Source organism: Patiria miniata, unplaced genomic scaffold (assembly GCF_015706575.1).
Source record: "Patiria miniata isolate m_02_andy unplaced genomic scaffold, ASM1570657v1 HiC_scaffold_1, whole genome shotgun sequence".
Lineage (NCBI taxonomy): Eukaryota > Metazoa > Echinodermata > Asteroidea > Valvatida > Asterinidae > Patiria > Patiria miniata.
In genome coordinates, this window is record NW_024037047.1 from 2,551,000 (window position 1) to 2,575,545 (window position 24,546).

At 40.9% G+C, this 24,546-nt stretch overlaps 1 protein-coding gene across 3 annotated transcripts in view; it reads left to right on the forward strand.

The window, feature by feature from the left end:
• Positions 1-24,546, forward strand: part of LOC119738408 (paired box protein Pax-6-like) — a 109,735-nt gene that overhangs the window by 40,371 nt on the left and 44,818 nt on the right. For 2 of the 3 annotated variants that reach the window (XM_038213400.1, XM_038213466.1), the window contains exon 4: positions 19,861-20,207. In XM_038213400.1, coding sequence (XP_038069328.1) covers positions 19,861-20,207 — 347 coding nt within the window. Of the gene's footprint in view, positions 1-8,477; positions 9,206-19,860; positions 20,208-24,546 lie in introns of those variants that run through there. The other variant, XM_038213333.1, reaches the window with a different exon arrangement.

The window sequence follows — 24,546 nt, forward strand, 5'->3', positions numbered from 1 at the left end:
ATTATACACACGTATGTATTTATTTCTTATCTTAACTGGGTAGCCCATTCAGTGGAATCCACTGGTCTCCCATGGGGTCAAGTAAGAAGAATGTGAAGAAATTACAGTTGTGGACGTGGGAGGAAAACCCCAGAAGAAAATTCTGAGGAAAATCCACGGAACCAGGCAGGGACTGAAAACCCGATCCACATATTGGCCCAGGCAGGAATCGAACATCGGTGGCAGGCCAGGAAAGTATCGCTACGCCCACCTCACGACTGCCCTAGAGATACAACAAAATCAAGTATACATATATAAGAAATCAAAAATTCTGGAAAAAAGTTTAATGAAATCGCTCCGCATCACAAGAATTGCAAATTCAAATGTTCCTAATGGAATGCTCGATACGTTCAGTTAAGCGTCTTACTATATACCTCGAATAATTTCCCAATCTTACATCGGTGTCCATTTGTGACAACTCTCATTGATCCTGGAGGTTCAATTTGGAAATCTATTACACGATCATAGTAGAACGATGTGTACACAATTATGCGAAATTTGGTTGTTAATGCAAGAATATGGATTCGTATTTTCCGCAGATCGCGTTTCGGTGCCACTGAACTACAGTAGGTCGATTCAAAGCAAATATAGCTTTTCTGCTCGCCTAGGCAACCGTGAAAATTAAATTGCTTTGACCTTGGCAAGGTGCAAACCCAGAAAAAAAAGTTTGTACCGTGTTCTCCTCTTTTCTATTCATTTTGTACCCACCGTTTTCATATTTTGTTGGGGTTTATTTCCCAAAAGCACGGTCTAACGATTTCATTCATGTGCCGTCGCTTGCGGGGTTTTCAATAATGTTGCGTGCGGTGGGCGTAACGTGGAATCACATGCGGAGATAACTGACCGTGTCTGATTATATTTGTGTTTTGGTGTGAGGTGGAATTCATGTGTTGATATTTCGCCATAATTTCAGGGTCAGGGCGGGACACTTTTTTTAGCTTGACGGTGTTTTTGTCGAGACACCAAATAAAACTCGACTAATTGCCTAGGGCGGTTGGTTTAAAATAGCCCCCCTTACACCGAGTAGTTCGTTTTGAAGTTCAGACGTCACTGTTCCCACACTCTATTTTCGCTGGTCCACGTGGGCCAGCCTGATTTATATACATTTATATTGCGCAAATTCCATATGAATTTTATCAAATGCGCATCACAATTATTATCCCTGTTCATCAGGAATGAGACCACTTTTTCTGCAGCAGCTCGAGATCAGGGCAACCTGATCTCTACCTGTGGAAAGTATCTTCCTGGGTGGAGAGAGGCAATCGTATATAAGTGGCACGATAAAATAAGGCCATGGTGTATAAACTAAAGTCAAGCTATATCATTTCCCCCGAGTACTGCTATTCGAGTACGAGTATTTTGCTGCCCGAGTACGAGTACCGTCATTTCGAGTACGAGTACTTTGACATTCGAGTACGAGTACGAGTACTCCAAAAAAGTACTCGAGTACGAGTACTACAACACTGATAAGTGCTTTGCCCAAGATCACAAGCATCATGTTCTTCGTCAGGGTTCGAACCTACGGCACACGAGTCGAACACCGTAATTGACCACAGCGCCCGACAAGCTTTTAGTCCTCTTTGTACCGACTCACTGACTGACTCACTCACTCAAAACTGTCTCGTGTGAGCCGGGCAGTGCTATCGTATAGGACAACCCCATTACGCCAATGGGCTATAAATCCGGCACATTGTGTATTGCCTTTCGTGAAAAGACTTAAAGTGCATGTCCGGATTCTGAATTAGGAGCCCTACTTGAATAGAAGTTTGTGAACTCGGGGACCAGCTTTCCAGGTTTCCCTCGACTTGTCCATTCGTTAATAGTCGAGCTGGATGTGAAAGTATCTGTGACTCGGTAAGTCGGGGAGTCAGTCTGTCAGTCAGTTATTGACTCGGTCATGAGAGGACTGCAGTAGGTTGGCCCTTACAGGACCAGCGTACCTCTCGCTTCGTTCAAGATAACTTCCTTCATAACCAATATTTCTCATCAACAATACAGCGACGTGTTGTGAGATTGGTGAGTCACGAGACTGCAGCCCCTTTTGGAACCCTTCCCATCGTTCTATATGGCCTCACTGCGCCTCTTTTATCGATACTATTATGGAATGTCCTGATCCCCCAACGGTCTTTCACTGGTTGTTTATCACAATAGTACCGTTGGGCGAACTACTTGCATCCCCGTCCAATCACATCTATGCATAGGGCCTACTGTCATCCCTACAGCCACATCCAAGATGTATTCTTCAAGTTTCTTCCCTCACACAGCCTTACTGTGGAATGCCCTACCATCATCCTGTTTCCAGGTGCCTACAACCTATCACAGTTTAAAGAGAATATTCAACTTTATCTTTTGCTGTTATTTTCAAAAATGAATGGATTTGGGGGTAAATATTTTTAATAGTAAATATTGTTACACTGACCTGTTATAAAGTTTTGTGTACATTAAAATTATGCTTAACAAATCAAGGAGAAAATGTTGTCCTATTGTAGTCTGGTTCCCTGACCCTACTTCAAACATTAAAGAACAATTGATATATGTTGGGGAATTGTCAGGATAGGAAACCAGACTATAGCTGGCTTCCACCCGTTCACGGATGTGTAACTGATGCCAACAAAATGTGGATTAACTGAATTAGCTAAATTGGGGGCAGTACTTGAAGAAAAAAAAATCTTCCAACGATGGCCGGCTGACCATCGTGGGGAATTGATACCAAAAACAAAATCATCTTTTCTTCAAGATGACAGCACACCAGGTGCCATGATTTCACTGGATGTTTGAGACTATTATTCACTTACAGTCAAGTAAGGTATTTCATAATAATTTGGTAGTGTGTTTTTGATGTTTGCAAATGTTGCATAATTTAAGCGCCAAGTGAACATTCATCTTTCACATTGAACTTACAAAATACATGTCTTGCTTTTCTGTTACCCCTTTTTCTGTCTCCTCCTCATGTAGCCCTCATCTTGAGTGGCCTTTGTGCCTTGTGACGCGCGACTTGCATAACAAAATAAAAAACAAATACTAAACCAGTGTAGCGCATTCAGATCCAAATATTACATTCTGGCTACTGGAAATAGCGCCCTCCCGTCCTGCACCCCAGAACCCATCGGCGTTGAATGTGTGACATTGATAAACGAGCCGGTTGACACGGGCGCTGCCAACGGAACCGCCCCGGTAATTTGGGGTTTGCCCCGGCGCGCGCGACCGCCAAACGACCGCCGGTTGTTGTGCTTGTATAAATGACAATATTAACCGTGTGGTCACGTTATCACGCCTAGTGTTGCACGAAAGGGCGCTGTTGCGTTGCGTGGTGAGTGATCACGTTATAAGACAATAGTGACAGTTGCTGCAGGATCTATTACAGTCAGTGTTCCTGCATGACTAGTGGTGCAGATAGGGGAAACATTTGGGGGAATTGTGCCTTTAATGATACAAGCATGGAATTTGGCACACCGTCAGAGCAGTCCTTTCTCTATGGTCAGACTCAGAGTATGTCCTAAGAAAGATTTTGGCTAAAGGGCCATCGCAGATTTGCCTGTGTGAAAAAAATGTATGTAGAATAACAAGCAATTGCGGCCATTTGCAAAATGGCTCTACATCTGCGATGTTCCTATAGCCAACTATCTTTCTTAGGACATACTCTGACCATGGAGCCATGCTCTGACAGTTTGCCAAATTCCAATTCTATCTGCCGTACTAGACTGTGTAGGGTTTATCACCCTTTTAAACTGCTAAAAGGACAACATTTTTTTATTGAAAGGAGCGAAGAAGTGTGGCCTTTAGGCGAATACCATTCTGGACAATTAGGACAAAGTGCGCGCTTAATCGAAACGGCCGTGGCGGCGACCTTGCCTTGGGCTTTCTTACTCGCCACGGTTTCACAAAAAAGACTGGTTCTTAGGGTTGTGGATATACCAAGGCTTCATTCAAAAGTTGCCTTCACCAAGTCAAACTAAAAACATTCCAACAAAGTTTCACGCCATGACAACTATTAGAGAATTCATGTAACATACTTTGTACGAATGGCCTCTTTTTAATGTTGTAAACATCTTTTTACCACGAGCATGTTTACAACATTCAACACGTTCTTGTTAACATTTTATGAAACAACACTATATGGAAATTCCCGCGTAGCTACATGCATAACGTTTTAATTGAGTTAAACAACTTGGTGAAAGGACAAATACGACGGAAGATTGTGTATGAGTTTATTTCGGTCACAAAACAGTCATTGAATCAGCTCCGCCCGCCATTTTGAAAATAGTTGTATCCAACTTTCTTCGGAATCGTGCGGCAAATTGAAAGGTTCTGTCACGAGTAAAATAGCAATTAATTTACTTCAAAAACAAAGCTGAGTTTTTGTTCTGTATCAACCTTGATATTTTGAGCAATAACAGGCTCCACGACGATCACGATTAGTAACAAAAAAATAGTCAATCATCAGACGCTGTGGTATAACTTACGCCACCTAATCTGATGGCGTAAGTTGCACAGTAATTTGTTGCGTAAGTTACACCGTGATTTGTTGCGCAAGTTACACCGTAATTTGTTGCGTAAGATGATGACTTACGCACTGTGAGCCTCTTTCAGGTAATGTTTCGTGATTGAAATGTTGCGCAATGTAATATGTTGCGCAACTTACGTAATAAAATACGGCATAAGTGAAGTAAAGCCACTGCGTAGAGTCTCGTGAAATGGGCTGCAGTTGTGTGGTTGTGGACGATTTGCTCGCGTATGCAAAAGAGACTTAACCTTGACGCACATGCCCAAGCAATGAAATTGAGTCATAGCGCCCTCATGGTTACTGCACGAATCCTTTACTCGCGCAACATCAAATGAATCCATTCAATGACTGTTGACCGGCGATGGGGGCGCCAGATTGATGTTCAAATAACTACTTCATAGTGAAACTAGGAAAGTAGGACAATAATCGGGACTGAAGCAACTAAACGCATGTGCACCTGCTGTACACCTTTACTGGGTTTTCTTTTGATAGATAGCAACTATCTTGGTTTGTTACCAGAACTAACTGCAAAATGACATCAAGGCCGAATTACAAAAACTTGTGTACGTAACAAAAAAGTAAATTTACCATCTTCCAAACTCAGTGGTGGTCTTAAATTATGCACATACAACTGTACTGTACTTCAAAACATATTTCCACATACTTTTGGAAGAAAAGGCTTCGATGGCACTTTACTTTGAAAACTATGTATTCTTTCCCCATCAGTGTATTTTCTCTGTAATCCTCAGCATACTGCGCTGGAGCTGAACTCTTTGTCTGGTCACACCCCCACTAAGTGCAGGCAAAAAAAAACCTGCTGATTAAGTAATGAAATCTTGAAGTACAGGCTGTAAAAATACACACTTTCGCCTCGTATCAAGAAATTGGAATAATTACGCGGGTGTGGATTTAATTGCATTGGATGAAGAAAAAAAAGGAAAAGAAGAAAAAAGCTGCACACAGCCTGTTATCTTTTGTGAAGGGGGAAAACGTTGCTGGCAGTGTCCGCGAACTGTTTTAAGGCGGGCAAGCTGCTGTCTATGCGCCGCGGTTGAATGGGATTTTCAGGCGCGGTGCGCCAGGCTCCCTGCTGTGTCGAAAGTGTAGTTAGAGGTTGCGCTTTTCTTCCATCGGTCTCCCTTTTTTGCCTTTCTGTGCAGGGCCGGCACCACACTCGGCACTTTTAGTAGGCCTACCCGATGTTCGTTTCCTTGGGGAGTCTTCTGAAGAGTTACCGCCTGGGATCTGGGCGAGCCAGTCTGCTTCAGTGGTTCCCCCCTCTCTTCTTTCTCTCACTCACCCTCTCTCACCCCCCCCCCCCCCTTGCAAGCTGGTCTGAATGCACTTCGCCCGGGTCAAGGCTACCGTATAATTAATGAGTCCATGGTCGATACCATTTCTGTCAGCCGGGTGGGATGTATCGAATTAGCGCTGGGTTGGGTGGGTTTAATTCTGCTGGAGGTGGGAATTATCGCTTGGCGCTGGCTGGAGCACTGTTTAGTGCGCGCGGGAAGAGGATCGCATGTTTTTGTTCGCCGGCTCTAAATTTCCTCCGTCAAAGTCACGGTCGCGTTTCGGCCTCATCAAACGCCTCCAGACTTTTTTTCTCCCCTCCTGTATAATTCCCGCCTGGCAGTTCTTTGTCGGTGGTTACCAGGTGTTGCCCCGAGCGACGGAGCAGACGGTCGCTGGAAAAGTAAAAAAAAAAAAAAAAAAAAGACAAATCGGCGTTTCTGCTTTCGCGCCGATTTTTCTTCTCGTCTGCTTATGGCCGCTGCAATCGAATTTGGTTCGATTTCTGGGAAGGTTTCGGCTGCATGTTTACGTAATTCATGCATTACTAAACACTCGCTCGTGTCAAATATCTTGGATAAGTTTATCAGCGCGCGCTCTCGCCCTAAACTGTAAATCGAAAGAAACCAAATCTTGCCGAATATCAGTAGTCCGACTCAGTCAATTTTGAGCGGCGCGTCTGCATTAGGAGTCCGGATGGGAAAATTGAACCGGAATGGTGATTGTGGAGGACGGTAAACTAGTAAGGTGTTTGGTGTACCTGCTTGGCCATTTTCATTAGTAAGATTCATTTATTTGTACTACACTTTTAATGCATGTCGTAGTGAGCTGGTCGGACCTTATTTGTCTGGTATATTGGCTGTTGTGTGATTTGAGACTAGTAAAAGTTTGCCATCTTCAAAATTGTTCAGTGTATAAAAAAAAGGAAAATGTCGAATACAAATTTGTAGTTTAGAGATTTGTTAAACAGTGCCATCTAGTACTGTGGTAGTATTTTCAGTTGAACGAAATTGCCAATTTCATACGCGCTGTTGGAATCCATTTTGGACATGCATGTCTTTCTTCGGCATTATTTAGATCTCTTTTGTAATGAATAGTTTTACTGGAAAGGTTGCATACAGGATTGAACGATTGGCTGGTGTAGGCCTTTCTATATAGAGTTCGCCTGCACGCGTGAATACACGACTGCATTGCAAGTAAACATTAAACGCCTGATTTCCAAAGCTGAAGGGAAGACATAACAAGCGTGTAGATGGTGCATAGCCGAGTAAGCAACCTTAAGGCCGATTTAACTACATGCATGTGATTTCTCACCAACCCATGGACCTGAAATACGTGGTTAGTGTACCGATGCGTTTCTCCCTTATATTCAGAAGGATTTCTTTCAATCAAGAGAGTAATTACCATGAAGGAAAGGAGAGATAGATTACTGTGGGCGGGAACGGGGTGTATTTTGTTCACAAGGTGTAATGAACAATAATTGTATAAACAAAAGGCAAAACGAATCATTAGAATTCTCCCATCAAAATCGAGTCTTCCGCGATTGCAATATATTCTTGAAACAAAAATGCCTTCGATTTTGAAGTCGCAAACACTGCCGAAAATGTGATTATGTTGCCGTTTTGTTAATAATTATGTTAGTAATTTTACCACCAGTGCCAGAGAAAATATAATTACGGCGTGTGAAACTTTTACGAAACGGAAATTTGGAAATGTGTTCGTTCAGAAACGCAGTGTAAGCGTTTCCGCGTGACATGCCGTAAGAAAGTTGAGAACAACGGTAAGTGTTTTCGTTCAGAAACGCAATGTAGGCGTTTCTGCTTGTAAGCCAACATCCGCCTGTATACATAGCATTTTTAATTGAACGAATTTTTGGTGGCAAAAGGACTTTGTAAGCATTTTCTTTGATGCAGGATTTTAATTATTGCGTGTATAATATCGTAACAGAGTTGAGGTGGGTAGTGTTGTGTTGTATTTGTGTGATTAAGAAGCGGTGAAATTGATTGAATTGCAGGCCATTTGTACACTGTAAAAACAGTGTTTAACATTTAAACACATCAGAAACGTGTTTATAGTTTAATACGTTTAGGAATGTGTTTCAATTCTAAACGTTTACCACTTTTTAATGTTGTGAAACTAAACGTGTTTACGTTTTGGACATGTGCTTAGGATTGTATATCTAAATGCGCTTAGGAAGGTGTTTAAATGCTAAACATAAAAATTATTATTATTCATTGTATGTCAAACGGATAATGCGTGTCACAGAAAAAGGACATCTAAACATGTCATGGTGCTAAACGTGTGGAAAAAGTGGGTACAGAATTAGTGTTTAGAAATGTGTTGAAATCCTAAACGCCATTTTTACAGTGTATTGATGGTGTGCTAAAATGCTCATGGAATGTAAACTACAGCTCTGTTCGGCTTCTGATAATCAAGGCTGCGTAGGTTTGAATGGTCCAAGCCTATCGTGTCACTGTGCACCCAAAGTTTCAATTCCACAGTCAAGCCCAATCGCAGATGAAGTCATCGCATTATAAAGTTGAGTCGGTACGGTGGACGCCGCCGCAGCCGCCAAGTTCACCTCGCCCGGCCAAGGGCGCGGATTCCCTCTGGCTATGGACCAGGGCGCCCTCTGCCGACCATTCACTCTCAAACTCCCCCCCACGTTGAACAGGTATGTGGGTTTTACAATGCCGTGCAAGCCGGAGGGGAAGAATCGGAGGTCAGTGCTATGCAAATGAGGCATTGAGTGAGGCTATAGGCCAAGTTCAGGAGTGTGTATAATACGCGCGGGCCGCTATGTGACCAGACAGTTGTGTGTTGAGCTGACATAATAGGAGAGAGATAAGAACCCCATAAACCCACAGAAGGCGAGCAGAGAGTTGCTGAAGATCATAACGCCTGGGACGGACTAGCCTTGGGGTGTCTCGATAGACGGTGGTCTGGCAAGAAAAGTCAGGGTCGGAGTAGCGTCTTGTCTTCGGTGATCGCCGGCCAGGACGGTCCGGTCCGTTCTTTTTGTTTTATCCCACCGGGTAAACAGACTGCATCCCCCGGTGAAAAACCCTCCAGTCACCGGTACAGACGGACCTTGCGGTATACGGTGAACGCGCAACCTGTTTGTCAATATCTCCAGGCGATTCGGGACTTTCTTTTCGTCCGGCCCTCCAGGGGGACACGAGCGTGTTTGGACGGCACAGAAAACAAGACCGTGAACAGAAGAAAGAATCAAAAAAGACCGAGATTATTTTACCGGCGGCATGTCGCAACAGAACGGCGTGGAAACCACCACGGGGACCGCGGGGAGCGTTTCCCCGCAAGGACAGACCGACTCGGCCACTAAATCGAAAAAAGGCAACCGATCCAGAGGTAAGATTAGCCTACCCTTTCAACCCCCCTTTTTTCAACCAAATTCTTCTGCAGAAAAAAAAAATCCGCCAAAATCCCTGCCAGAGGCAATGTGGTAGGGGATAATGAAGCAAATTAGCGCTGACGAAATTTCATACCTGGGAAATTCTTTCGTTGTATTTTATGAATCGAGTTGATTTAGAGGTAGAACACGTTCACTGAAATATCCCTACCCTTCTCAAAATCTCTTCTTTTTGGAGAAAAATCACATGTCTAACACGTGGGCCGAAATCTCTTTTTTGAAAATCATTAATTGTTTGTGATAATCATGCCCTTTCGTTTGTTACGATTACCAACACAAAAGCTCCACGTTTTGTTATGTACCTTATACGCATGTTATCTACCGATATAGTTTTCGGAATCAAAACAAACGGTTGTTTTTTCAAAATTCGATGCGGACAAAAAACCGTATTCATCTGCGTGTGATTTTAGAACAGCATGCGAGGTCGCGGGTACGCTTGGTTCCATGTGCGTGTTGTAGCCTTGGGCTTGCATATATCGCAGTGTCATCCCAACAGCCTGTGTAAACTGTCCATGTCCCACATTTCAATGAGAAAAATATAGTGAATTTGTATCCAATCTTTAAAAATTCGTTAATTCAATAAGTCACAATAAGGCTAATATTGAAGCATCGCCGTCGAGCACAATACAAATTGAATTATACACTGTCGCGTTTCTTTGGTCTAAAATACAGTCATAGCAAGTGCAATTTTGTCACGGCAGATTCTATATTTATGCATCAGACAAATAATTACGGTGTAATGTTGCACAATTTTGGTCCTTAAATGGGAAAATTCGTTAACCACAATCAGCTGTCACTCCTAGTACATAGTGCTTGGCTGCGATCATTATACGAACGTACAGTAATAACTGCTTGGCCGTACACGTCCCTGTTGCATGTGTTAATATCCCATGAATTGACCAGTGCACTAATTTTTCATGTCACCCTAGGGCGTGGAATTTCCCCCGTGCCCCTCCAACCAGCGCCAAAATCTGGCAGCTCCAAATCCCTCTTGAGAAGGTTTCACACTTAGATTGCGCTGGTGATCTTGGAAATTTGATCCGTTTCGCACACTGTCAACCTCATTCCAGATACTGCATTTGGAAAATATGGACCCTTGTCGGGCACCCAATCAAATTTTCACAGCACTGAGTACGGTACCTCCAAATTAGGAAGCTTAACAATTATTTTAAACGAAGTGAGCTCCGTTCGGCCGCCAGAGTCGAATTTCTTCCACCTGTATTGCGGTTTTCAAACCAGGGTTCCCCGTTTTTCCCACCCAGGGCTACCAATATTACCCGGCGGTAAAGCAAAAGCCTTGGATTTCACACGCTTGGTATCTCTCCCGTAAATTATATCCTCAGTTCTTCGTACCTCGAGCGTGTCCACTGCACTCACCCATGCTTCAACTCTTTCCAAATTATACACCCACCCGAAGTACCGCCGACAAAGTCAACTTCAGAGGTATTTTGAGCTGTTAATTGGCCAGTAGTGCTGCAAATTCTTGAGATAAGGTTATTACCCAGATTTGGACATACCAATGGAATTCATCTGACGAACTTTTTGTCTTTATTGCAGACTTCTTGTCATTCTGGTTAACTTCGTATACAATGTGAAAAGCACCGGGATGAATGATTTTCGCCCCTTAAAAAGCATTTACAATTGATACACGAATGAAGCAATAATGTTTTTCCACTCATTTGAAAGAAATTATACTGAAATTGATCCTTGCTGTCAGAAGTTATGCAGTTTTGACCAAAGCAACCCATTGTTACAGCTGTCCATGGAATGCTAAATGCTTTGAAGCTATTCAAGGGAGTGAGAAGCAGAGATTAGACACAGGCATTGAAATTCAAATTTCTTTCAATGTTTAATTGGAGTCAATTAAGACTGAAACATTATTTTTACCGTCAGATTTTGTGTTTTGTCTACGAGGAATAAATCAAGTTTTTTCCCTGAAATTTAAAACGGTATTCATCAATGTGTGTCACTAAATGATGACAGCTGAATTTGGTGGTATTTCTATCAAAGTAGAAATAACTTGCGAAAAGATTAGGCAAATTACGTGAAATTGCCACTAGTTATTAGTCAGTAGTATATTATGTATTTCTATGTTATATTTATTAAATAGAGCGAGCCACGTATTGTTTTCCCCTTACTCAGTCACTTTAGTTCGTCTCGCTCCGTATATTGTAGTTATCGTTAATTTGACGTTGATAGTTGACTGCATATACATTGCAGTTATATGGCTAACCTAATATATACTGCACTTATGGTTAATATATTTCAGTTATGGTTAACTTCATACATATTGCAGTCATGGTTAACTTAATATACACATGTATTGCAGTTTTGATTAACTTCATGTCTATTTTCTATTTTTTGTAACTACGACTTTTGCCAGTACATATACGAACTATATTCTTGTACATTCGCCTGTCTCCTTCGGTTGAGGAATTCAATGTAAATTTATAATATCGGTATGACAAACAATGTGATTGTAAGCGCTCGATCACACCTCTTTTCTGACATGAATTTTGGGCATGTTTAAACAAATGTATACACAATGTATTCACAGAACATGAATGTTGAAGCCTAGAATATGATTGTGTTGCTTTGCCAAAGAACCACGGTATAACATGTGCAACTGTACAAAAGAAAAGTCCACATTTATTTTGTCCTTTCTGCACTCCATGAATGACTCACGCGTCTCTCGATCCTATAATCCCGATTGTTCGGCCGCAGAGAGGGACGGTGTGTTTAGCAAATTAAAATGGATCTGCATCCGTTGCTCATTTGATAACCTTGCCTTTACAATAAACAAGAAACCAAGATCCGATTTGCAGTACGCGAACCTGGTCAGTTCATTCACACACAAACAACACGGAAAGGGAAGTTGGCATTGAATTGCCGCAAAATTTGAAAACAGTTTTCCTTTGTTTTGTTCACCTGTGCAATCAACTGTACAGTAATCCCTTCTTTGTTCTCAAATCGTCATGCTAAGAACAAAGAAGGGATTACCGATGGATTAAGCCACACTCTCAAAGTAGATTTTACAAATTATAACCAGTGAAAGCCTATAGAGTTTTGAAAAGATTGATTATGTGTCTGAATGTTCTCTTCAACACCCATTTCACTCATGCGTGGGTAGCATGTCGGGCCTTCCAATCATGCGAATAAATAACGGATACTGATGATTGTAAGAAGAATGTTACCCGAAAATCCATGAAACAAAATCCAGCTTTTAGTGTGCTTAGTTTGGACAATAATTTTTGTTCAATTATTGTGCAATTATTGGACAATAATTTTTGTTCCGTGATTAATTGTGCAAACGTCAGACGGGTATGTGCATTTTGGAAGCATGAGGCATTTTATACCTTTAACTTGAAGACTTGAAGGGGACAAAAACACACAAAATCTGGATTTCTGAATAAAATGATACGAATTATTCCAGTATTTGAAGCCAATTTACTTATTGGAATGGATTGGAATATTCTTCCCATGAGTGTGACAAATGAAAAGTCATCTTAATTACTCATCCTTGCTCAGAAATGGAGCAAAATGAGTCAACTATTACAAATAAGAGAGACAATCCTCAAATGCCCAAGAAATCGTCACTCCTTGTGACAGAGAGATTAGCAGGAACACAAGGCTGTCAAATATCGAATTTTATCTGGATAACGCGCGTCGGGATGACCCCTAGAACAAAACCACAGGTATGAATCACAAGTCTGTGTTGTGGGCTAAAAGAGAAATGATCCCAAATGTGTCAGTTTTCCTGAGAATCGACTCAGGAATACTGACTGACTATTGACAATTATTGTCTCTGTTCGCTTCAACAATGGTGCTTAGAATTCACCTTTTTTGTACCACTTTTTGTTCGCATGTTTAGTTTAAGACATGTTTAGATTTTTTTGGCACAGTGTGAAAGCCCGTTAGTGTCTTCAATAATAACTTGTACACATGTCAATTTTATGTTTTGAAGGTCCTTTTTTCCGGAGACGGTTGGTAAAAAAGAGGCAGAAAATTCCAGTGTGTGTTTAGCCTATCTTTTGACTTGAACCCCATAAATCGTTTACTTTTTCAATGTATACTCGGTGGTACCTAAAGGCCTTCGTAGTGTACCTAAATATGTCACAGCCATCCACAAGTCGAAATATGTCATAGATTTAAGCTTCTGCAAAACAAATAGGTATAATCAAATGTTTAGAAATGTGTTTAAACTCTCAACACAATTTTCACTGCGAAATATCTTTGGAGATACGTCGAAAATTCATCTCAGTTATTTTAAGCGATATTTTAATACAAGAAGACTGTTAATTATAACATATTTATTTAAAGAAGAAGAAAAAATATATAAATAGTTCCGAGAATTTGAAAATTTCGTCGATTGCAAAATAATTTATATCGTGACCATTTGGTTTCTCGAAACGACCATGAAACGTGCGTGGACACAACAGACCCTGATTATGAGCAAATTATTTGACTCGACAATTTCGTTTCTTGTTTCAGAATTTACCCTTGCAGTGCAGGAATGATTTGGCAAGTAAAATAAATTGCAATTTGTCGACAATTTGGTTAGAATTCGTTGATTGAATTCGAAGCTGATTGAAAGGAAGACATACAAATATTAAAATTGATTACAATCATTCTGTTTTAGGTCTGAACTCTCTATTTTTTTCTCAAAATCTAGAAAAGGCAGGAAGAATACAAAGCAGACGATATGTTTGTATTTATAATTTCAGCCCGAGGAATTAAAGAACAAACACACAAGGGCCATTAATATTGCAACAAGGTACGCTTGTAATTTTTTTTTTCGTCGCACACGCGATCAGATATTCTAAACGAAGACCAGCAGAATATATTTTAAATAATGCAGGTTTACATACAGTTGGCTTGGAATGACTAATATGAACGTTGGCCATTGCATGCCAGTATAGAGGCGATACATTGTGGAGCTGCCCCATGTGGATTGCCCTATTGTTTTTAGTGCCAACACGCTGAACGCATACCCTGTGCTTTCATATGCTAACGACTGTGTGTTTATATACACAACCATGTCAAGGTTGTGGCAGACTGTGTATCTCTATGCATAAATACTACCGAGGAATCTCAACGAATTCTCCTTAAAATATCTGCATTCTGACAAATTTTAGAAACCCATACTGTTTCTTACATTTTTATCGAGTATAAGAATCACATTGCTGTGGTAAAAAAATATTAGTAATTATATTATTCCGTTTGGTTGGCCGTATTTCATTGCTATTTCAACTGGTGTCAAGGCATTGCCATACATTATGATGTCGTTTCTGATTAAGTGTGCGGGCTTAATATCCTCTACATTTTGTTTTAAATGCCAAATTTCATTTCGGAAATTAAGCAAAAGGACCTTTCTATTACATGCCAGAATCGATTTAGCTTAGGATGTTCTGTACTTTTTATAATGCCATCTGGCTGTGCGCATTCATGTTTGTTCCAGCAACTATAGTTCCAGCTACTCCCAATCGGTTTGTCCATGTCCATGCAATATTTTATTTTGAAAACCTACCAACTACGAATATAATAGCTTCTTTGCACTTTATGTTTTTGTCTTCATCGAGAATTGCATTCAGGTCTCTACACCTGTTTCAATGCATATATCCACGTGATACACGATGAAGACATGTGTTTTACAGAACACTAATGTTGTTGCACTCAAGCCTGGAATTTCATCAGTAATTTCATTATAAAAATAAGAAATTTTCCACCCTTCTCCAAACCCATCACATTTCGACCCAGAATAGTCCAATCCCTCGCCGAGTGTATCTCAAGCTCAACAGGGCATAATGCAATTCCGCCAGCCTCGCAGAATTCAAGAGAGAAGAGAGAAAAAAAAAAGGAGCATAACATGGACAATATTTTATTAGCAAATTGTTGCGTGGCTCGCTGCAACGGGGCCTTTGTTATAGTCGGCGGTGCTGTGAATGGGGGCTGCCCATTGTGGCTATACGTGAGTTCCCCGTGGATAGAGCTTTCAGACACGGAGACGAGAAATGGGCATTCACCAAACTGCCATCGGAGCCACAAAAAAATAATAATACTCGTTGCGTTGACTCACACGAACCGTGGCACATCGCATCGTCACTTATGCGGCGCGCACACCGGCAGGACAACTACAGAAACTTAGCATAAATGTGCAATACGATTCACGTATTATGCCAACGCGTATATAAATGGCCGCGGTCGATAACGTCTAAACGCTGGATTGTTGACAATAACACAAAAATGGAAGTATTCGTAAAATCCTTGGAAGTGTGCTTAAATTGTTGGAATTAAGACCTAAAAAACAACAATCTAGATCTATAATTCGTTGCGATATTTATGGGGTTTTTGGGGGGTTTTGTTTTATAATGCACGAAAATAAGGGACGAAAAAATTGAATAAAGGTTTTAAGTTACAATGATATTCTTTTTTATGTGATGAAAATTATTTTGGTTCAAAAACATCTTGCCTGCATTGTGTTGATAAAGTTGTGTTAATTCATGTCATGGAATTCCACAAAACATACACTGCAAATATTCATTATTAGCATTGTAAATAACGTCCCGACTGTAAGTATAACGGAGAGTGAATCTATTTTTGTTAGTGAAGAGTCTTCAGCAGGCCTGCATCTGATTGGACTTTGAATTAAAAGGGATAAAATGAAGAACATATGTAGAGTATTTAGCTGCAAAAACAGAATTGAATGTCAGTGTTTGTGTTCAGCAAACTAAAAGCGACTCATAAAATGTGATGAGAAAATATGTAATTATAAAATTCGTGTGGGTCATCACTTGATATTGAAATTTACGATTTATATTTCTGATTCAGATGTTTGTTTTATTACGATATTTTGCAACCCTTTAAAACACTAGTAATAGCGAAAGCCTGTCCCAAATGGTAGACAATGATTTTCCAAATATCGCAAGAATTAAAAAAAACATCGAGCAATTATGCTTTCTCTCATTTGCCATGGATTTCTGAGAAAAAAAATCTAGCATGCTCGAATTTATGACTCCAGATAATCTCTTGGACATAAAACTCCTATTTCTAAGAAATCGCCAGTTTCCATTTTGCTACAAGTACACATGTATAACCATTTCCACCGTAAAAGAAAAGGGCAATTTGTTTGTCCACTTCTTGCCCAAACAACTTATAAAATAGCAACTGCCCCACAGAGTTGCGCAAGTTCTCTACAAACATTGGTGAAATTTTACTCAACTCATGCAGCAGTCAAAATCATTCAAACTAACTGTCGAGTTAGAAAATCATTGCCTTACATTTCCACCAACTGCCTTAGACAACTGGACGGAGTAGCTTGACTTTCTACTGCCTCAAACGCAAGAAGAGAAGACAAACTTTTACAAATTTATTATTATTATTATTGTTATTATTGTTTGTATAATTTCCGTAGTAGTCTTTAGTAGTGAGCAAAACTTTCTACCACTTGACCGCGCCACGCGGACCCACATTCGTGGGGACAAACCTCCGAAATGACGGCGGGCAGAAGTCTTCTTTTATTGGCCTTGAACCACAGCGGGCGCAGTAACCCAACGCGCATCAAGAGAATGAACATCCCCTAGCAAATTGCATCAAGGAGCGGCAACTAAAGAAAAAAAAGGCGCAAATGTAATTTGGCGGGACGGGCGCGAGAGACGTGATGCCTTTTTAAGCGCGCGTCAGCTAATGCTTGAGTCACAGTGGAAAAGCCGCCTGTGTGTACGTACGGAAGGATAGTACAGTATTTCACCTATAGGCGACTTGTATTAAGAATACAAACCTTCCATTGTGCCCACGTGAGCTGATGTCACCGCAATAATTCCACCCTCACCTATACTAATCCCGTTTCTATCAACAATAGAATAGAAGAGAGGCAATGTCATATTGTATTTTGGCGACTACACTTTTCAACATGAAGAATGTTGTACCTATCATTTATTTTCACACGTTTGAATCACGACTTCTGTAGATTTGTGGATGTCCGTGACATGATTAGGCATCGTACGAAAGCTTGTTCATATCATTAAGCACATTAAAGTGACTTCATATTGAGACAGAATAACATACACGATTTGCTATCTAAACGTTCCTGAAACCGAACTTTAAAATGTATACTTGACGGTTTTTTTTCAACTTATTCCTGATGCCATGAAAGGACTTTCATTTTGTTGCAAATAAAAATAAAGACGTCTTAGACTAGACATGTGCAAAAGTGGGTACAGAAGTGTTCACATTATTAGCACAATGTATACACTGTATAAATTGTGCATAGACCCATATGTTTCAGCATTGCAAGGTACAACTCGACCACCTATGTGGATTGAAAACTAAGCAATCCAAAAAAAAACCCACAAAGTTACTCAACTCATCGATATTATATAGATGTATTTCTTTTTAATTTTACAGCCAAAATCGAGTAACTTTTAACCAAAATACCACACGATGAAGGCTCATGTTACGCTCCTTTTGGACCAAAGTGGATATCTGATAAGCAGTGAAATAGGCTAAGCAAGTTCATTTCCAATTTTGCTTAATTCCTTTTATTTGTTTGGACCATTTATCATTGCATTGACAGCTCTGTGTCCATTCCTCCCCCGTCCATTTGTATGCATGTGTGCCACCCCATCCCGCACCCTGTGTCTCACTGCTGCTGTCTCATTAACAACGCCATTGTATCTATAACTCCTTTCGTTTCTCATCCAAAATGATGAGGCTGTGAAGCAGTCACGTGACCGACCAAGCTAATTACGTCTCAGAAAAATCGGGCCAAACTATTCTCATTGTGTTCCTGCCATCTTGTTGGAATCGCAAGCAAAAATGGAAGCACAACGGTTTAATCATGGAGCTTTTATAGCTCCATGGTTTAATCATGTAGCCTTATGAACGACTAGGTTCCTTTGGTCAAGTGGAATCGATGTCGATCAATATGAGATGACTAATTTTTGTTTTGTTTTAGGACGCCCAGTTTTTACAAAGGGAAACCGGGGAATAAATCGGGCCAAACTATTCTCATTTTGTTCCTGCTATCTTGTTGGAATCGCAGGAAAAATGGAAGCACAACGGTTTAATCATGGAGCTTATATAGCTCCATGGTTTATTCATGTAGCCTTATGAACGTAAAGACACTGAACGCAACGACTAGGTTCCTTTGGTCAAGTGGAATCGATGTCGATCAATATGAGATGACTAAGTTTTGTTTTGTTTCAGGACGCCCAGTTCTTACAAAGGGAAACCGGGGAATATTGTTCCCAGTTTCCCAATCTTAATATTTGTTTTGCTTTTGCTGAAATCGACGGGCAGGACAAGCCCGGATCTATGCCTTCCTGTTGCCATATTAAAACTCGTCTGCCGTATACTGAAACGATGCGTGTAATATCCGCATTCGTATGCACTGCAGCGCAAGAGATGATGACCTCTGACGTCACAGGTCAATCAGCTGGTACCCGTGTTTCACTGTGAAGCAAGCCTTAAAGTCCAGAATCTTTATTGCTAGAATTTATGTCATTTGCACGTTCTAACACCAAGCAGTAAACAGCTTCTGGTATTTTTCTTGTACATTTTGACCAATACCATTTTTGGGGGCTAACAGAACCTGACCAACTGGTGTCCAGATACAAAGATTTGTGTTATTTTTTAACCACTCCTTGATAATATTGAACAATGCGATATAGCAAAGACACATTTAGTGTTTTCACCCGTTGCTGCGCTTACAAGCTAAAAACTTCGCGTGACATTGTAACAAAATGACAATAAGATGTTTTGTTTTCCTTTGAAATTATCATGTGAGAGCCGTTATATAGCTAGTGCAGCACTACCCTGAGAGTAACTTGTTGAACAGATATGACCTTATTGCATTTATAAATTGAATGTAGTCATTACCATAAGCCTATATTAGTTTCGTTCTTGGTTTCGTGGTAATTTTGCCACGCGCCTTTGTTAAAGGGTAGAGAATTCCATAGTTACATCAGGAACAGGACATTTCAAACTTAAATGTGTATATGAATATAATCGCCAGTTCCGAAGGATAACTTCACGCATTGAAGGTCAGGAAATCCGGTTGTAAACGGATTCCTCATGAGAAAGAAAATTAGAAGATTGAGAGAATTTAGAACATTTATTAACGATGGAATTGAATGGAAAGTGTGGACATAGTATGACAGTACCAACCAAAGCATCAAAAGACCTGTGCCGTGTTTGTGTGTTGCACCATTTCCTGTGTACGTATAGCACAAATTCATCGAGTTGAAAACGCCAACTTGCAAGTGTCACCGATTCTTACATCGCATTTCCCGCCTTGGAAGTGACTTCCTGTTATAAATCCGTGGCGATAATAATGTTACGTAGAGTATGAGGTGGTGTTACATGAAACTTTCTGTTCTCGAAAGTTGTGAGCTCATGTACAAACGGATCTGCACATTGTGCAGATCTTGACTCTAGAAAAAGTGAATGACTTGTTTTATCGGCAGTTTTTTTGAACTTGCAAATCTCAAAATGAATAACTCCAAACTGCATGACTTCGGAGTAATTAAAACAAAAACTAAAATATTGAAGGGAAATATCCTCATTTGCATTTCATTTACATGTCATTTGCATACAGGTCACAGCGGGGTCAACCAGCTCGGCGGTATGTTCGTCAACGGCCGGCCGCTCCCGGACTCCACGCGGCAGAAGATAGTGGAGCTCGCCCACAGCGGGGCCCGGCCCTGCGACATCTCCCGGATCCTCCAGGTCTCCAACGGCTGCGTGTCCAAGATCCTGGGCCGGTACTACGAGACCGGGTCCATCCGCCCCCGGGCCATCGGGGGCAGTAAGCCCCGGGTAGCTACCCCGCTGGTGGTCAGCCGAGTGGCCCACTACAAGAGGGAGTGCCCGTCCATCTTCGCCTGGGAGATCAGGGATCGACTGCTGGCTGAGAAAGTCTGCACGCAGGAAAATATACCCAGCGTGAGTAGTACTCCATTTCTCAATACAAATTTAAAAAAATAATAATAATAATAAACAAAATAATTATAATAATAACAAAATTAGAGAATTGGCATGCGAGGTTTGTCATGATGATTTCTGAAAGTAGACTGGTGCTGATCGCATCATTTGACTTCACAGGGCCACATTATGGCGCGGGATTGGGTCTACGACTTTTCAGGCTCATTTGATTGCATAACTCTGGATATGTTTTTCTTGGTTTATGTTCCTACTTTCTATGAGCACAGCGTCTGTGGTTCAATTCCCGCCAAGCATTACATTGCCTGTAAACCTTCGATAATGTCTGGTTACAATTGGCGTGAGCAACAATCTCATAATTAAATTTGAATTGATCGTGATCCAAACCTTTTTTTTTGTATCCCCAAAATGTTATGCTGGCAGCCCCTTTGAAAGACGCGGCATTTTTTTTTCCAAAAAAAAAGAGAAGAATATCACAAAAGTTCCGACCGCCGACAATCTCAATCCAAGGCCAAGCCGGTATTCCTCCCGGGACAATAGAAAATATTCCCGTATGAAAACACCAACCCCGACCCCTACAACCCGGAAAATAATACTTGTCCCCACTAAACAAACAACCCTGCACGAACGTAACCCAGACACAGGAACATCTACCCAGTCGGTTTCCCTCTTTTTTCATAACAAGCCAAGTTTTGCCTCCTTCAAAGAGGCGAAACTGGGAGAAAAACACGCCGTGGAACCACCTCCTTTACGACCTTACAAAAAAACAACAATGTGTTCTTTTCCCCTTTCTTTTTCGTCCCAAATAGTACAGCCGTACGGGGGTCAAGGGCTGGGCCGGGCCCGCTGCTAACAAAGAGTCCGCCGTGTTTTTACTTTTTTTTTTCACCGCGCGCTCGGCTACGCGCCGGCGGAAAAATGGCTCCAGCCTGGCGAGCGAAGTGCCGGCCCAGCTCGGGGTTGGTGTTGTACCAGCACACGGTGGTTGTTTTCTTTTGCGAGGATGGAATGAATACCGAAATAACGGGATTGTATTGAGGTTTTTTATCTTAATCATTTGCTTTCTTCAGAATGCGAAGAGAGAAAAAAAGGTGCTTACTTTATTATATGCCGTAATAAGGTACAAACAATAAGCGGCCTTAACACTTCAACATTTACGCAAGCTTGTGCCACACTTTTTTTCTGCGGTTTGTTTATTATTGTACAATCTCCCGTCAATCAGATTTTTAATCACTTCTTTCTTCGTTTCTTAATTCGCACGTCTTGATGTTTAGTGTGTCGATCGAACGGCTGGACCAGCAACAGTTTAGATGTGGTATTTTTTTATCGAAAGTAATCACAGTGAAGCTTAAATTAACACTAAATTTGAACGATGAACTGATGAGATCGCAGCAGTCAGAATTGGTCTTTTACAAGTTGATTTTCAGCAAATCAAAAAGGAAAAACGTCAGCATTTGGAGGGACCCTTCCACATTTCTAGCAATTTTCATTAACACTATCATGCTAAGGTGTGGGAAACATCACATCAAAATTTGAGGATTTAGGATTGTTAGGATTAAAATTCTTAGAAGGTTCTACAAAATGCAAATTTGTGAACACTTGTTTGTCACTGAATTGAATCTTACGAGCCTTGCGTAAAACAAAATTACACTAGACCTAAGTGTGTTTATAAACAGAACTTACCGAGGTGTTTTCCCCACTTTGGGCAGTCTTACGGTTTCATGCGCTCTCAACTAAATACTATAATAGTTATGACAATGTTAGATTTTTAAGTATCTGGTTCATAATTGCGCCTATTTAAGAAGTACGTTTTGCACCTTCGCGACCATATTAAGGCGCTGATATGACGCCTTGCCGCACACCTTTACAATAGCGTGCCATTAGTGCACCTGAACTCACAGGCAGTTGTGTAAAGTGCTAATGACGTCATTGTATGGGCGTGTTTTCTCCGGAGATAACTATGAATGTGCATAGTTAAGTGTTCCTAGTAAGAGGGTCTCTCAGCAATTTAAACTCAATCAAAAAACCTTCTGTACGGGTGACTCTAGCTGCCCTCACTGCCAACATTGGCTTATAGAGAAGCAATTACGGCAAAGTGTCCAGCTCATGGACACATGACCCGTAACTCCATTTAACATTTTGAAACTTCATTTCAATTTGTAACGCAACCGTCCGCGTGGTGTTTTGAGAGAAGTAATTACGGCAAAGTGTCAAGCTGAGGGACACACGATCCGTAACCCCGTCGATTTTTAAAACTCGTTGGTTTTAAACCCTCTCATAAGACAAAACAATAGTTGAGTAGGCCTATTGACAGAATGTTTGTTCCAAATTGTTACGCAACCGTCCTCCAGGTGTTTTGAGAGAAGCAATTACGGCAAAGTGTCCAGCTTAGGGACATACGATCTGTATTAAACCCCGTTGCTTTTTGAAACTCATTGGTTTTAAACCCTTTCGTAAGACAAAACGATAGATTTGGGTATTGAAATTATTGATTCAATTTGTAACGCAACCGTCCTGCAGGTGTTATGATTAGTACGGTTTAAGACTTGTCAGTTGATTTTTCGATATAAACCCCTTTTTTTAAATTATCACCGCGTAAGTACACTTTATATAAAAAGAAATTCATGATTTTGAACCCGTTCATTTGGGAGAATAATAAAAACAACATAGAATTTTAACCTTCAGGTCTTTGACATGCCGACACAGCGCACCTCTTACGCGTCATTTGGAAAGAATAAAGTGATGAAGTATTCAATTCTCGCATTTTTAGCGCCCCGAAAGAAAAAATAATAATAATAACACGACACGAAACTCACGCACCGCTGCGAGATCTGAAAGACACTTCGTTACGCAACTTTTGCTGCCGGGACGGGACGTCTCACGCATCGTCGAAAGTCCTGAACCAAAAATAAATAAAGAGGAACACAATTATTGAGCGTGTCTCTTGCGACGAGCTGGCCGGAGTGTGCCGGGAGGCCGGACGGCCAAGCTGGTCTGTGGCGTGGCGGTAAAGTTCAAAGTGTCCCGAAGGGCGAGATTATTGTTTCCGTCTTGATGACCACAGACGCCTCTTTGTTGCGTTTCTGCAAAATCCCAAAACAGCTGTAAAATTGCACAGATATACACGGAACGCCTGTGGAGTCAGATTTATCATTTAAACTTGTTTTATTTACAAAAGACAAGGTCATTGCGATCTTCCTAAACATTTGTTCATCACATTTACATCTTTACGGTATCGTCAAATTAAAAACATGTTCTTTTCAAGCTACGTTCAGTAGAACATACCCCATAATTTAGCTTGCATGTTGCATTCTCCTAGACCAAACTTCACACCTCAATTTTGTTTTAATGAAAAACAAACACATTTTTCATCTACTATGTTTTACTAAGTGGAGTTAGCAGAATCCTGAACATGATCTTAGAAATTATGCTTCCCACTAAAGTTACTCCTCAGTTGTGGAGCATTGCCGTTTGTTTGTCCAACTTCGGCCCCACTGTCCGTCAAATCTTTCTTGTTTAACTTTCGTGTATCCACATTTTCCCCTCTTTTTGATAACCTCGAATCCCGTTTCGTTAGTTCCCCCTTTAAAAATTCCCCTCTTAGTTCTTGAATATTTCATACTTTCATTACGACCTTCAACTTCTATCCTGTTATGAAATCCCCCCCCCCTTTGCTCAAGGTTACCGCAGCTCAACATTTTAGTCCGCCTGGCCGATCCCATTAGCTTTGCCCAATCGTGCGGCAGCCAGCCCGTACCCGTTACCCCTGTCTGCCCTTTTTGCCAATCTCTTTAAAGAAAAAAAAAAAGCTCCCCAATTTTTGGAGATTGTAAACACCGGCTCTACTTCAGCGAGCGCTATAAACCTGCACACCGCCTGTGCTAAACCCAATTCATCTCTGTTGAGTCCAATTTGTTTCACTGTATACGGAACTTTAGGTTGCCAGGAAAATAGTGCAGTATGGAAGAAAACTATATCCACCAAAAAGAACCTTTTCCAGATATCTACATAGACGTTTGTTCTTAGCTCTACGGGAGGGAAAACCATATTAAAACCGCGCAGGCAATTTGCTCAGGTTGAAAATAATCTAATTTTCGAAATCCGTTGATCTCGTAAGGGAAAACAGTACTTCTATGGAAAAAACGGAGAGATGAGTTTTACAAAAATATCGTATATACCTTTGAACCTTAAAGGGTGATATTTTTAATGCAAAAACACATTGAGAAGAATTTGAACATTTTATGTTGAATACAATAATAATATGTATAGGATAACGTGCGGGGAAAAAGACGTCACAATGAAATAATTTCTCCATGTCAAGAGAGGGCGGTGTTACTGCCAT